The following is a 12,815-nucleotide window of genomic DNA, read 5'->3' as shown; positions in this document are numbered from 1 at the left end:
AAAAATTTCTCAACCAATCTTTTAAACTAAAAAACAAGGTATTATTATAAAAAAATATAATCAGAAGCGTTTTATAAAAAAGCGACAGTTGATATAAAACTGTACAATTAAATATATGTAATTGTTTTCTTAAGCTGCGCAACAAAACAAAGATAAAATCTTCTGTTTAACTAAGATAAAACTTGCAAGATTACACATGTAATGTTTATATGTATAAGTTGCTTCGATTTTCTACAAAATTTTTATTGATTGTAGATTGAGAGTGTAAGGTGCCACGGAAAAAAAAAGTTGAACGCTGTTTAGTACACAAGCAACAACTTTCAATTAAACTTAAACTTCGTTAGACGTGATACATCCTACGGCACGTCATGTAGTGTTATTCAGATTATTGATCAGATTTAATAAAAACTACATGTTTTTTTACAGTTTTTTTTAATTTTTTAGGTAGACGAGAAATAAAAACTAAAGTTTGCACAAAAGTATTGTTTAAAAATCAAAAAAAAATTAAAACTGCTGTTAGTCAATTCGTTTAATGTTTTATGATAATAAAATATCACATGACTTTAATACAAAATTGAATAGTTTTTGAGTTGTATCAAATTAGAAACTTTTGTAATAACTGTTTTAAAAATGATTTTGTACATTTTGAATTAAGAAATTTAAGTTAAAAAACTGTATTTTAACTTATATCAAAATAAACAACTGTCATGTTTTAAATGTTGTTTTCTTTGAAAATTTAAAACCTACAAGTATCATATTAATAAAGGTGTATTTTTTAGATACATAATAAGTAAAAATGTACATAATTATTTGTACTAAACTTTTTCGAAAAAATGTACTGACTTGACCTATAAAAGTAACAAACAAGATAATATTTTAACATTTATATAATATTTGTACAACAACATTTAAAATTTGTTAAACAACGTTAAAAGTAAAACAAACTTTGATAGAGATATAACAAAACAAAAATTTCGAAAAAAAATGAAAAAAAATTTTAGTATTCTACATTTGTATTCTAACTAGTGACTGAGTAACGACCAACTTTTGTTTAGGATTTTTTGGCACGCTTTAGACAACTAAACAACCATTACTATAAATTTATAAAAATTTAAAGTAAACAAAAATAGCTCATGTAATTTAAAATTAAAATAAATATCTATCAACAGTTATTCTAATAACGTAAACAGTAGTTTGTTTTAACTGATATATACAATATGTGTACACATTTCAGTGTGTTTATCAAATCTTGTGTTTAAAAAACAATAATTTGAATTAGTTACATGATTGCAACTTTAGTTTAGGAAGATATATTTTAAAAGAAATTTTATATATATTTTTTAGTCAACAAACTTAACCTCATTTGTCAAAACATTTTAAGAAGATAAATTGTTATCAAAGAGAAATAAATATATTTACTACTTGAAACAAAACAGTTTATATCTTACTTAAAAAAAAAAACTATGGACGTTGAAAGATTTCCAAATGCTCCTCTTGAAGGTAAGTTTAAGTTTTTATTTTAATATAAATTTCCTAAAACGAACTTTTACTATGAAAAATATAAACACAACTTTCATCGTGTAAACTTTGTGTGGTGAAAACTTAGTCAAATGTTTTTTTATTAATCGATTTATTGTAGCAGTATAAAACATTCAATTGAATCGTAACACTTTCGTTTCCTTCGGCTATATTTTACAATGTCACAGTTGATCAGATGTTCTACGGTGATTACAAGCACGTGTTGGAGGAAGGGAGCTGCACGAAAGCTCCAGAGAACCTGTTTGCTGCCTTCATGTTGCTTCTTGTCGTCATCGGCTTGTTCGGAAATGTGTTCATAATTCTCATAATACTCACGCTGAAGGAATATAAGAAATCCGTCGCTAACTGGTTCGTGCAGTTTAAAAAAATCAGCTTTTGATTGCTTGTTAGTTCAGTATCTAAAAAAGTTTTACTTGTTATTTTTTTACAGATTTTACGACACATTCTTCAAAAAAAATTAGCTTTTCAAAAAAAAAATATTAAAGTTTTGTAAAATTAAATATAATATAATAAATTAAAAGTAAAATTAACACAAAAAAATTAGTAATATTGCAAAAATAATTAGATACTAAGTTTTAAGCTAGTAATCAGTAGTATTTAACTAAACATAAAATAAAGCATTTTTGTAACGTTAGTTTTTTTTATACATGTTTCTGATACTTATGAAAAATATAAATAGTCTTGAATTGGTTCAATTTAATAAATCACTGTCCTAATAACCTTACAGAATATTGGTTGCGTTATTGTGTAACTATGGTGCAACTAATACATGAGTAAGTATAACAAAGCTATTAAAAGCTACTTCTGTAAACTTCCCAAGCACTTCAATTCGTTTAAAAACGATTTATGGTAAATTAAGTAGTATAGGACGGTGATAAGAATTATTAAACTAGATTTACACAAGATACAGAGTATAAAAAAGGCTGAAGATACATAATTAACATACACATATTTTTCCAGGTACATCTTGCAACTGGCCATAGCTGATGGCATGTTCCTGGTCGTGCTGCCGTTCGAAGCGGTCTCAGAGATGCGAGGGGGGTGGGAATTCCCCCTGTGGCTGTGCAGAGGGAAGCAGGCGCTTCTGTTCATCAACTATTACGCAAGCATCTACTTTCTCATGGTTGGCACTTGTTAAGTATTTGCTCGCACTTATTGATCTAAGCAGCTATTGAACTGTTGTGTCTGTTTTTGTAAATTTGAGACGGCACAGCTAGTTTATTATAAAAAGTTGTTGTACGTATAAAATGAACAGTTTTACACCTTAACGCTAACTTTTTTAAAAACAAAAGCTTTCTTGAATGTAAAAAATGCTGTAACAAAAAATTAAAGTAGAACAAATCATGTTTTATAATACATGGTTGGCACTTGTTAAGTATTTGCTCGCACTTATTGATCTAAGCAGCTATTGAACTGTTGTGTCTGTTTTTGTAAATTTGAGACGGCACAGCTAGTTTATTATAAAAAGTTGTTGTACGTATAAAATGAACAGTTTTACACCTTAACGCTAACTTTTTTAAAAACAAAAGCTTTCTTGAATGTAAAAAATGCTGTAACAAAAAATTAAAGTAGAACAAATCATGTTTTATAATACAACTTGATTAAGTTTATCATTTTTATTTAAATGAGTTAAAAATATTAATAAAATGAACTGTTTAAAACTTTAAGTAGCACAACCTTGCAAGTTTATAAAGCTTCTGTACAAAATTTCATTAGAAAAGTACGTATTTTGTTAAATTGACACTTTAAAAATAATAAAAGCACAAAAAAATATTAGTTTTGTAAAAAAATTGTCTAAGAAACTGATAAAATTAATGAATTACTAAAAAAGAAAGTTTTTATATAAAAAGTAAAAATGCGAAAAACTAAGTTTTACATTAAGTTTTTAGCGGTTGAATAAACTTAATTAAAATTTTAGTTTTTTTTTTTTAATTTTTGAAGGTAGCCTTACTTATGTAAAATTTTAACCATGTAAAAAAAGGATATTTATAAAAATAAGATAACTTTCTGGGAGAATAAATTATAAAAAATAGATTCTTAGAAGAAAAAAAAAACCTTCATATAAAAATTTTAATTATTATAACTTTTTTTTATTAACTTTTATTTAAAGTTAAATCAGCTTTTACTACTAGGAAAGTTAAAGTGTTTCTGTAAAAAGACTATAAAAACAACTTTAATAAATAAAGCAAACACTTTTTATTGTTCGTGTACACTGTACAGACTTAGTTTTAACAACAAACTTAAGCTAGTTACTTAAGCCATGTTATGTGAAAGGTTTTGTTTTAATTAAACAATCAAACCCTCTTATTAAACATAAATAATCGCCGCTGATGGAAAAACTTGTTTTTTATTCCAAAATTAAAAAAACAGGTGATGAGCTTCGACAGGTATTTGGCCGTCACAAAAGCGTTTGCCTTCAGCGCCTGGGTCAAGACTCTCAGAACGTTCAAGATGTCGCTGCTCATAACAATAGTTGGTTGGATTATCAGCATATCCGCATGCACTCCGCTGTTTTTGTGGTCTGATGTCTCGCCGTGCCCAAAGTTTTGTGCAATTCAGTTTCCGTTGAGTTTGAAACAGGTTAAAAGAATAATTTTCAGTTATATAAACTGATTGTGCTTAGTTAAGTAATTTAAATTTCAAGTAAACAACTTTAAAACTTCTGGTGTGAGAACTTAAACTTTGCAATACGGTGCATTTTTTATCAACGTTCTTTAATATATAATTAAAAACAATAAGTTAACACTTAATTTGTTTTTATATGAGAGACTGTACCATTGTGGTCAAATTTTCTCAATCATTTTATTAATGTTTACATATCAAAACTTAAAAAGTTGTAATCTAAAGTTTTATGAAATACTTTAATAATAAACAAGTAGGACTACTACACACGCGAAGTTGTTTAGAACGGGTAGGTGTCAGAAAAGCACAGCGTCACTTTAGCACAAGGTGACACTTTAGCACGAAATGACACTTTAGCACAGCGTTATTTTAGCACAGAGAGACACTTTAGCACGGAGTGACATTTTTGCACGTAAAAAGTTTAAATTTTTAAAATGTTTTGTTAAATAATGTTTAATTATCTAAAAAAATTAACTTAACAAACAAACAATTATGAAAATTTGTTTTCAACACTTTAAAAGTTTTTGTCTTAAAAAATTATAAATAAAGTTTTTACTATGGGCTTAAAATGAAATAAGAAAGCTTTTAATCTCTATATTTCTCACTTTTTATTTAAACCTTACGCTTAAAGTTTAATCTTATTAGAATTAGTTAAAGGATTAAAAAAAATAATAATAATCCTAGAGCTTGTATTTATTGCTAACTTTATTAAAATAGTTTTATGTCGAAAACTTTAAAGTAAAAGTATCAAAATATTTTTATCTAATATTAAATAGTAAAACAAATTAGTTAAGTTTTTAAATTAAATTTTGTCTTAGTTTTAGGTAAAGCTTAAAGCTTGTTAAATTTTAGTTTACATGTTGCATAGTTTGTTTTTAGATATTTTAAACAACACAGTGCCTAATGTGATTTAAGCAAAGAAAAAAAATGCAAAATAAATTCTGCGCTAAAATGACACTCCGTGTTAAAGTGACACTCCGTGATAAAGTGACGCCGTTCTAAAGTGACACTCTGTGCTAAAGTGTCACTCTGTGCTAAAGTGTCACCCGTGCTTTTCTGACCCGTTACCGTTTAAAACATACGTTTAGGAAATTATATAACTAGTTAGCAATAAGTTTTAAATACTTAATTCTATTTTACTTTATCAATTTTTTTGTTTAAAAAGGAAATAAACATTTCAACACCAATGCACGCTTTTGGAGCTAACAAAATCAACCAAGTCTACGACTACGACTCTTACGACTACGCTATGAACAACTCCACCTCCAACGCCACTTACACAGTTCCTAACTACCTGAACGAGTCCGTTCATTATGACGCTTCAAACATGAGCGTGGAGGAAATGTTCAATCACTTCGCGACGAGCGATTTTACCGATTTTACTTTGGACGACTTCAAGGACATATTTGAAGGATATCAGAATATTCACGAGGACGACCCGAACGAATTTCAGGGAGAGCATTGCATGTTAGTTTTATTAAAGCTAAAGAAGCAATAAAAGAATAATGTTGTTTCACCTTAAATGTTTTCAAAGTTTAAACGCTGTCTAAAACACATATAATAGTACAAAACACTAAATAAATTAATTTTAGAAAACTGACATATTTTACATAAACTTTTATTATTAAGTTCTTTTAAAAAGACTTTACTGTGTTTATAAAAAGTGTTTTTTTACATAGGAGATTTGAAATTAACGGTTTAACAAATAGCTACTTTTACTAAATGCAATTACTAATTTGTATCTATAACAATTTCTGTAAAATTCAAAAGTATAAACTAAAAGAAATTTATAAATACAGCGTATTTTTAGCTTCAAACAAGTTAAAGCTTAAATTTATAACTAACGACTTAAGTTTTTAGAAAATGTTAGTAAGTTTTATAAGTTAAGTGCGTTGGAGGTTTTGCTAAAGTAATTTCAAGAATCAACAAAGTATTAATCATTATATCATTAATTATATTTGAAAACAAATTAAGTAATCAGTCACACTAATTTAAAAGCTACTAAAATTTACCGTAAACGCTAAAAATGCCGATTAGCTTGTACTCATTAGAAGTCAACATTATTAAAACCAGATAGCAATTACAGGTTAGCCAAACAGCTCATTCTCATCACGTTAACTGATAAGTACTCAAGCACACAGTAAACGAACATGCAAACCAAAAATTTACATACCTATTTGGCATGGCACGTTTTATTCCAACGTTTGTTATTCAACGATATTATTTTTGTATTTCGTAAAGAAAATACGTAGAAATTTTATTACAAAATAGCAACATTGTAGCTAAAAAATATTTAAGATTTACTAAAAAGTCAAGTTTATGGTCGGTCTAAAGCATTCTGCGGTATAAAAATAGCAAAAAAGATTTAAAGTTCAACTTTTGATTTAATGTTTGGTCTTATACTTGTTTTTTTTTTTAATTGCTTTTTAAAATTTGTTTTTATTTCTATTTTTTCACAGTATAAATAAATTTAAGTAAGTTTTAACCTACAAGTTTGAGATGTTTAATATTTTACTCAAATACATACAAACCTAAATAGAATTTTAAAACATTCATTAATTAATGAGCAAGAAAAAAATATTACTTGCTTCACTCATCTAAGTGAAAGAAAATTAAATTACTTAAATGTTTTATCAATCAGTAATTTTTCAAAAATGTAAACTTTTTTGCCCGCTTTAGAACTAAGTAGAAACTTGTTTTTATAAATACGTTATCTGCTTTAAACAAATTTCCGAGATAATCATAAGAAGCAAGTTACAATAAGAAATTTAAGGTGTAAGTACACTTATGTATATTATGTTCATATTTTTCATTTATAACTAGGTATTTCCTTGATATCAAGTTAGATGCAAAATTTCAGTAGGATAAACATTCACAAAATTCTAATAGCAAACTTTAAATTCCAATTAAGGGCATCATAGTTTTCATTCAAAAGTACTTACCGCGACCTTACATGGTTTTTACAAGACTACGAACGACTTGTAATTCGTGTTCTGTGTGACGTATGTTGTACTCTCGCGTCACAATTGACCTCACTGATTCAACTTTTGATACATGAACTTTTTTGTCTGCATCTGTTCCAATATTTTGTTGCCTTTGTTTTTAAACTTTGTGTTAGAATATTTAAAAAAATACTTCGTTAATGCAAACAACTAGTATAAATAAAAACAGCGCCATAAGCATCACAAAAATTGCAAAATAAACTTATTAGAATTAATTGTAATGCTCACAAAGCTATTTAAATTTATAATAGTTTTTACTAACTAAAACACGTACCGGTCGTGAGAATCTTACAGACTACGAAGTACAAACTAGTAACCTTACTGATTCAATTTTTGATTGAAAAAAGAAATAAACATTTTTTATTTACAGTAAGATTGTGGTTCACAGAAAATAGGTATATACAATAATTAAGCAAATGAAAGGTAAAATCTATTAAAATAAAAACGTACTTAGCTTAGTTTTAAGTGTAAAAGCTAAAATTGACATAACTTTACTACACATTTCGATTTAAACCATGTTTCAATGCTAATAAAATATTTATGTAATACTTATTTTATTTTAATGATCTTATTTTTTTAAACCAGATTTCCAGACAGTGAATCCTTACGTCAATGGGTCTTAAGCAACTTCGTGATAGCTTTCTGTGTTCCGTTCTGCATGATAACTTGTTTCTATGGAATGATAATTAGAACTATCATGCAAACCTCAACTGTCAGCAACACTGACTCGCAAGTTCGTTTGTTGAAACGATATTATAGAAAGGTTATTTTCTACCTTTCATAACTACTTAAAATCATGTAAACTATCGGGTTATACACCAAATAGAACTTTTGTTACAATTAAAATAACAACTAAATGATGTATTGTTAGTATAAAACTTATGAAAAACAGATTACTTTATAATGAACCTTTAGAAAAAAAAACAATACAAGACCACAATAAATTAATTTAATTTGTTTATACGTAAATGATAATCATAATTTAAAAGTAATCTGTTTTAAGCTTTTATAAAACCTCATTCTAAAAGAGATCTTATCATTAAATAAGCATCCGAAAAGTAGTACATAACGATTGAAAGTCATCTCCATTATCACTTGATCAGAAAAGTATTTTTTACGTGTTGTATTTATGACAAAATTTAAAAAATATGAATTGTACGTATCATAAAGACGAGGGTAATTAACTTTAAATAAATTTATGCGGTAAAACTAATTTAATGATTTTAATAAAGTTCTAAAATGAACATAAAATCGTTTCTTCATATTTTAAGTCTTCATTTTTTTCATAAGGAGAAGGTTTTAATTATTAACTCATTTTAAAATCTTTGATTTAAGCTAAAAAAGTAAAAATATTTTTTAACTATAACTACATAAATAGATTTATGCAAATTTTATATTTTATTCGCGACCGGTTTCGGTTTGACTCATTATATTAATATTAATTCAATCTTTTTTTTAACAACTAGTACCAATTTTACCTAAATATACTCTGATATGCTTGAATTTTCGAATATGCAACATTTTTGTTTTTTGTTTTTGTTTATATTCTTCACGCATGAATAAGTTTTTAAACAACAGTATAATTAACTAACATTGTTACATGCAGTTTCATATTTTATTTTTGCTATATAACTATAACTACAAAAAAGTTTAAAATAAAGTATATGTAAGATACAAATAAAAACTGTGTACAGTAACTTTAAATATGCTTTATGTTGAAAAAAAATATTTAAACCACCTAACGCAAATCAAAAACTTGACACTTAAATATAAAAGAGCGTTCATCTGAATTCACAATATTTTTTTATTTGATTTAAAAATCACAAAACAATAATATGTACCAAATAAAACTATAAAGTAGTTATATAGTTCTAGGTGAAAAATGTTTAGACATGGCAACTAGTTATATAACATAAAAATTATTTTTATTACTAAATAAAAAAGAACTAGTTTAGACTACTACTTGTGAGTCTTAGATAAGTAATATATACGTTTGATATAAAAGCTCATAAAACGTTTTAAAATGCTGCAAAAACTTAATTACTAATATGGCTTTTTGTAAACAAATTTATCTTGTTTACGACATCACAGTTGTGTTCCAATTAAATAATAACAAAATACTGTTATAATAATTATTTATGTAGTGTAAACTTTATTTTTTTAACAGAGATCATACAGAAAGCGGGTAACATTCATAGTGTTCATGCTGGTAGGACTGTTCGTGATCAGCTGGCTTCCTTGGCACATTCACAATATTTTGAAAATTCGCGGCTTCACCTTGGCGCACCAGGGTCATTGCGACATGTTCCACAATGCCGTGAGAATCATCGCATACATGAACAGCGCTTTCAACCCTTACTTTTACAGGTTGTTTAGAACTTCAACTCAAAGAAGTAGTTGAAATCACTTCACAATATTCATTAAGTTTTAAACTAAGTGAGTCCCTGTATACTAATTTCACATTGTATAAATTTATCTTTGTATTACAAAGTAAATTGTTATTTTTTTTTAATAACTATCAACTAGTTTTCTGGGAGTTCGGTTCAAAGAGCGAATCAAAAGAATGAGCTCTACGGTTTCAGGATTGATCAGCAAGCAAAGGAATTTCAGCAAATCAGGGGGAGGTAATTAATCAAAATAATTCTTTAAGAAGTTATTATTTACTTATTCTTACGCCTAAAACTAAGGTAAAATGCACGCTCAAACTTTATTTTATGCTATTTATTAATTTTCTATCTAACTTTAAGGAGAAAAAGTGCAAAGAAAAGAAAGTGCCAAGGCTAAAAGGCACGGGTCTGGAAGTAACCCAAATCATTCGAGAAACCCTCAAGAAACACATTCAAACAAAGAAATGAAGCTTTTTCGAAGCAACTGGCTTAACAGAAGTAACAGACAGAAAAAAGTTGAAAGCGAGGTTGTAAATGGTGGTACCATGGAAAAAACTGAACGCACAATCGTCTAACTGTGTTATACTTGCCGCTAGAACAACACGTTTGTGAGTTATTCTCACAAGACTTATTCTACCACAATCTATTACATCGCTTAGTATCATTGAAAGGTCTTATCAATTAAACTAACTCTTTTGAAAATATAAAAATATATGAATACATAACTGAATGAGATATTTTGAGAAAATAAATAAATGTTTAGATGACTGATGAGCTCTGTGTTGTGATAAGTTGTGATAAACTTTTTTTCTGTCTTTTTGTATTTATTTAAATTGAAAACTCTGATGGTTTCCCTTTTTATCACAGTATAAAGTCATTATCAAATAGTTTTTAAACTAAAAATTAACTATCTTTTTAGAAATTTAACTAAAAGTTTCAGAACTTTTTTCAAGTCCACGACCGATTTATCATTAGATACTTTTAAGATAAATATTAACTATTATGAGTTCAACCAAAAAGCTATTGTTTATAAAATAAAAATAGCTTTAAAGTTCACGTGCTGTTATTTTGAATTGATGTAATACTTTTGGCACTTAAATCCAACTTTTAATCCTAAGTCACTAATGCTGCTTTTAAAGTTTTGTTTAGCTACTTTATGTTATTGTCTGTAAAAGTTTATAAGATCATTCATGTATTCTACATAGTTATGTACTTACTAGTTTTAAACTTTTTATAATTGTTTTTTATTATTAATTAAATTTTGTTTTAAGTTTAAAGTAAACTAATGGTTAAAAAGTTTAGTTTTCAATGTTTTTTTTTTATTTCAATAAAAAAATGTACGTAATACACATATTAAAATTTTTGTTATTTAACTTTATCTAGACTAAATGAAACAAGAATACTTAATTTATATTTGTAGAAAAACTATTTTAATTGTTTTTTAACATATTACAGTTAAAATTTATCTTATAAAGGCGGATATTTGTTCGTTTATTATAAGTATAATGTTTTTATATTTCACGTCTATTTCCAATATAATTTTATAAAGACCAATTAACTGGCTCAGTTTTACTAACTTGAAAATAAGTTACGTACTTAAAATATTTTTTTGAAAAGTGTTTCTTTGAAAGTACAATATTTAAAAATTTTCTCGATAATGCAAAATAAAAGTTCGAGTCACGTAGAGAAGTGGCTTCCTGCAGCTCATAAATGTCAAATTTGTTTATATAAGTATAATTTTAAAATGTTTTAACGAGCAGATAAAACATGGAATTTTTGGAAACAAGCAGAAATTTTGCTTACTTAAAAAAATTAAATCTTGCTTAAATTAAGAACTCTGAAAGTTTAATTGATTATTATGAAAAACTTAAACACCAATTTGTTTGTGAGTCATTTTAAAAACAAACTAAAATTACAAATATTTCATTTAAAAAACAAGTTTTCAAAGATATATTGTTTTTATAATGAAGTTTCTTTTAAGTTTGAAAAATTAATACGAATATTAAAATTTAATTTCACTTGCTTTCAACAAACAGTTTAAACTGGATGTAATTTTATTTGTAAAAATTAGTGATAGTTTACGAAAAAATATATATATAACTAGGTTTTGGATAACTTTAAATATTTAAGTAAATTTTTAATTATAACTTGCGGTGTTTTTGTGAAGTCAGACTCCTTAGAAACAAATAAACCATTTGTTTTTCATTCTTACTATGGTCAAAGTGCAATGTCTAACAAGTGAAAATAATGTACTTCACAGCTTATGTTGAACAAACATATGTTTTCGTGCGTTATAATAGTTCAGTTATGTTAGTTAAATTTTAGCTTTAGAGTTAGTTCATTTTCTTAAAGTTTGTTCTGTATGTTAGTATTTTTTTTTAATCTTAAATGATTTATTAACATCACTTATCATAAAAGCTTTGGCGCTTAAAAACAACTTTTAAAAACAGCTTAAACTTCTTGATAATCAAGTTTTCAATATATCTATTTATTATTGAAGTACAAAAGTAATTGATTTTTGTATTTTAAAGAGAATACTTTTGTAATCGATAATCTTTATAATTTAATCAATGAATGTTAAAGAAAACGTTTAATAATGTTTGGGATAATTAATTTTCGTAATTGATAATGACTATATAAATTACTTAAAGTATCTCTTTGTTCTATATACCAAAAAAATAGTTCAGTTTCTATGATAAATATTCTAAACTATATTTAAGTATATAAAGTTATTAAAGTTGTACTTTTAATTTCTTAAAATTATAGTTTAGCATTATAAGTTTATTAATAAATTGTTAAAATGAAGCATATAAAGAAAAAAAAATAGGTTGTTTTAGAACTAAGAAATGAGCTCTATAGCACTTGATAAGTAATTATAAACAACATTTTTAGTTGCTGATTTCTTCTTACGAAACAGATAACAAACTCAACTACCGTCATAAAATGTTATTAATTTTTTAATAACTGTATAAACTACTTCATAGTCTTAAGAATTAAAAGTTTATTTAAATAAGTAGTATATTTTGCTAAAGTATATGTAGCAACACATTTTCATGCTTTTAAATTTACAAGCAGATAACTTTATATGTTGTGAGGTTTGTTTTTTAACTGTACCAAGTTATGAGGAAAACAATAATGTTTGCAGTTAATTATTAATATTCACATTAGCGAAATGCGTGCTTAATAAATTTAAATAATGTAGTAAACATGTTTTCTTCACTAGTTAATACTTAAGTTTAAAAAACTTTTTTACAGTTGTTTAAGT

At 26.2% G+C, this 12,815-nt stretch overlaps 1 protein-coding gene across 1 annotated transcript; it reads left to right on the top strand.

Annotated features, from left to right (window-relative positions):
• The first annotated feature begins 1,463 nt into the window (after positions 1–1,463).
• LOC145833480 (somatostatin receptor type 2-like) lies at positions 1,464–10,269 on the top strand. Its single transcript, XM_082940655.1, has 9 exons — positions 1,464–1,500; positions 1,707–1,887; positions 2,500–2,662; positions 3,910–4,119; positions 5,327–5,628; positions 7,749–7,896; positions 9,331–9,530; positions 9,690–9,787; positions 9,911–10,269. Exons 1-9 carry the CDS (start codon positions 1,464–1,466, stop codon positions 10,123–10,125), a joined length of 1,554 nt encoding a protein of 517 aa, XP_082796781.1. The 3' UTR covers positions 10,126–10,269.
• Positions 10,270–12,815: the final 2,546 nt, after the last annotated feature.

This window comes from Thalia democratica, chromosome 4, assembly GCF_965202585.1.
Source record: "Thalia democratica chromosome 4, ktThaDemo2.hap1.1, whole genome shotgun sequence".
In the NCBI taxonomy this organism is placed as follows: Eukaryota; Metazoa; Chordata; class Thaliacea; order Salpida; family Salpidae; genus Thalia; species Thalia democratica.
This window is presented reverse-complemented; position numbering and strand designations above follow the sequence as displayed.

What these genes read in the sequence shown, in the direction of transcription:
- LOC145833480 (XM_082940655.1), top strand. Translation starts at nt 1,464, where the DNA reads ATGGACGTTGAAAGATTTCCAAATGCTCCTCTTGAAG. An exon ending in AAGAAATCCGTCGCTAACTG is followed by an intron (nt 1,888 to 2,499) that starts GTTCGTGCAGTT and finishes ATATTTTTCCAG; the next exon opens with GTACATCTTGCAACTGGCCA. An exon ending in TCAGCAACACTGACTCGCAA is followed by an intron (nt 7,897 to 9,330) that starts GTTCGTTTGTTG and finishes TTTTTTTAACAG; the next exon opens with AGATCATACAGAAAGCGGGT.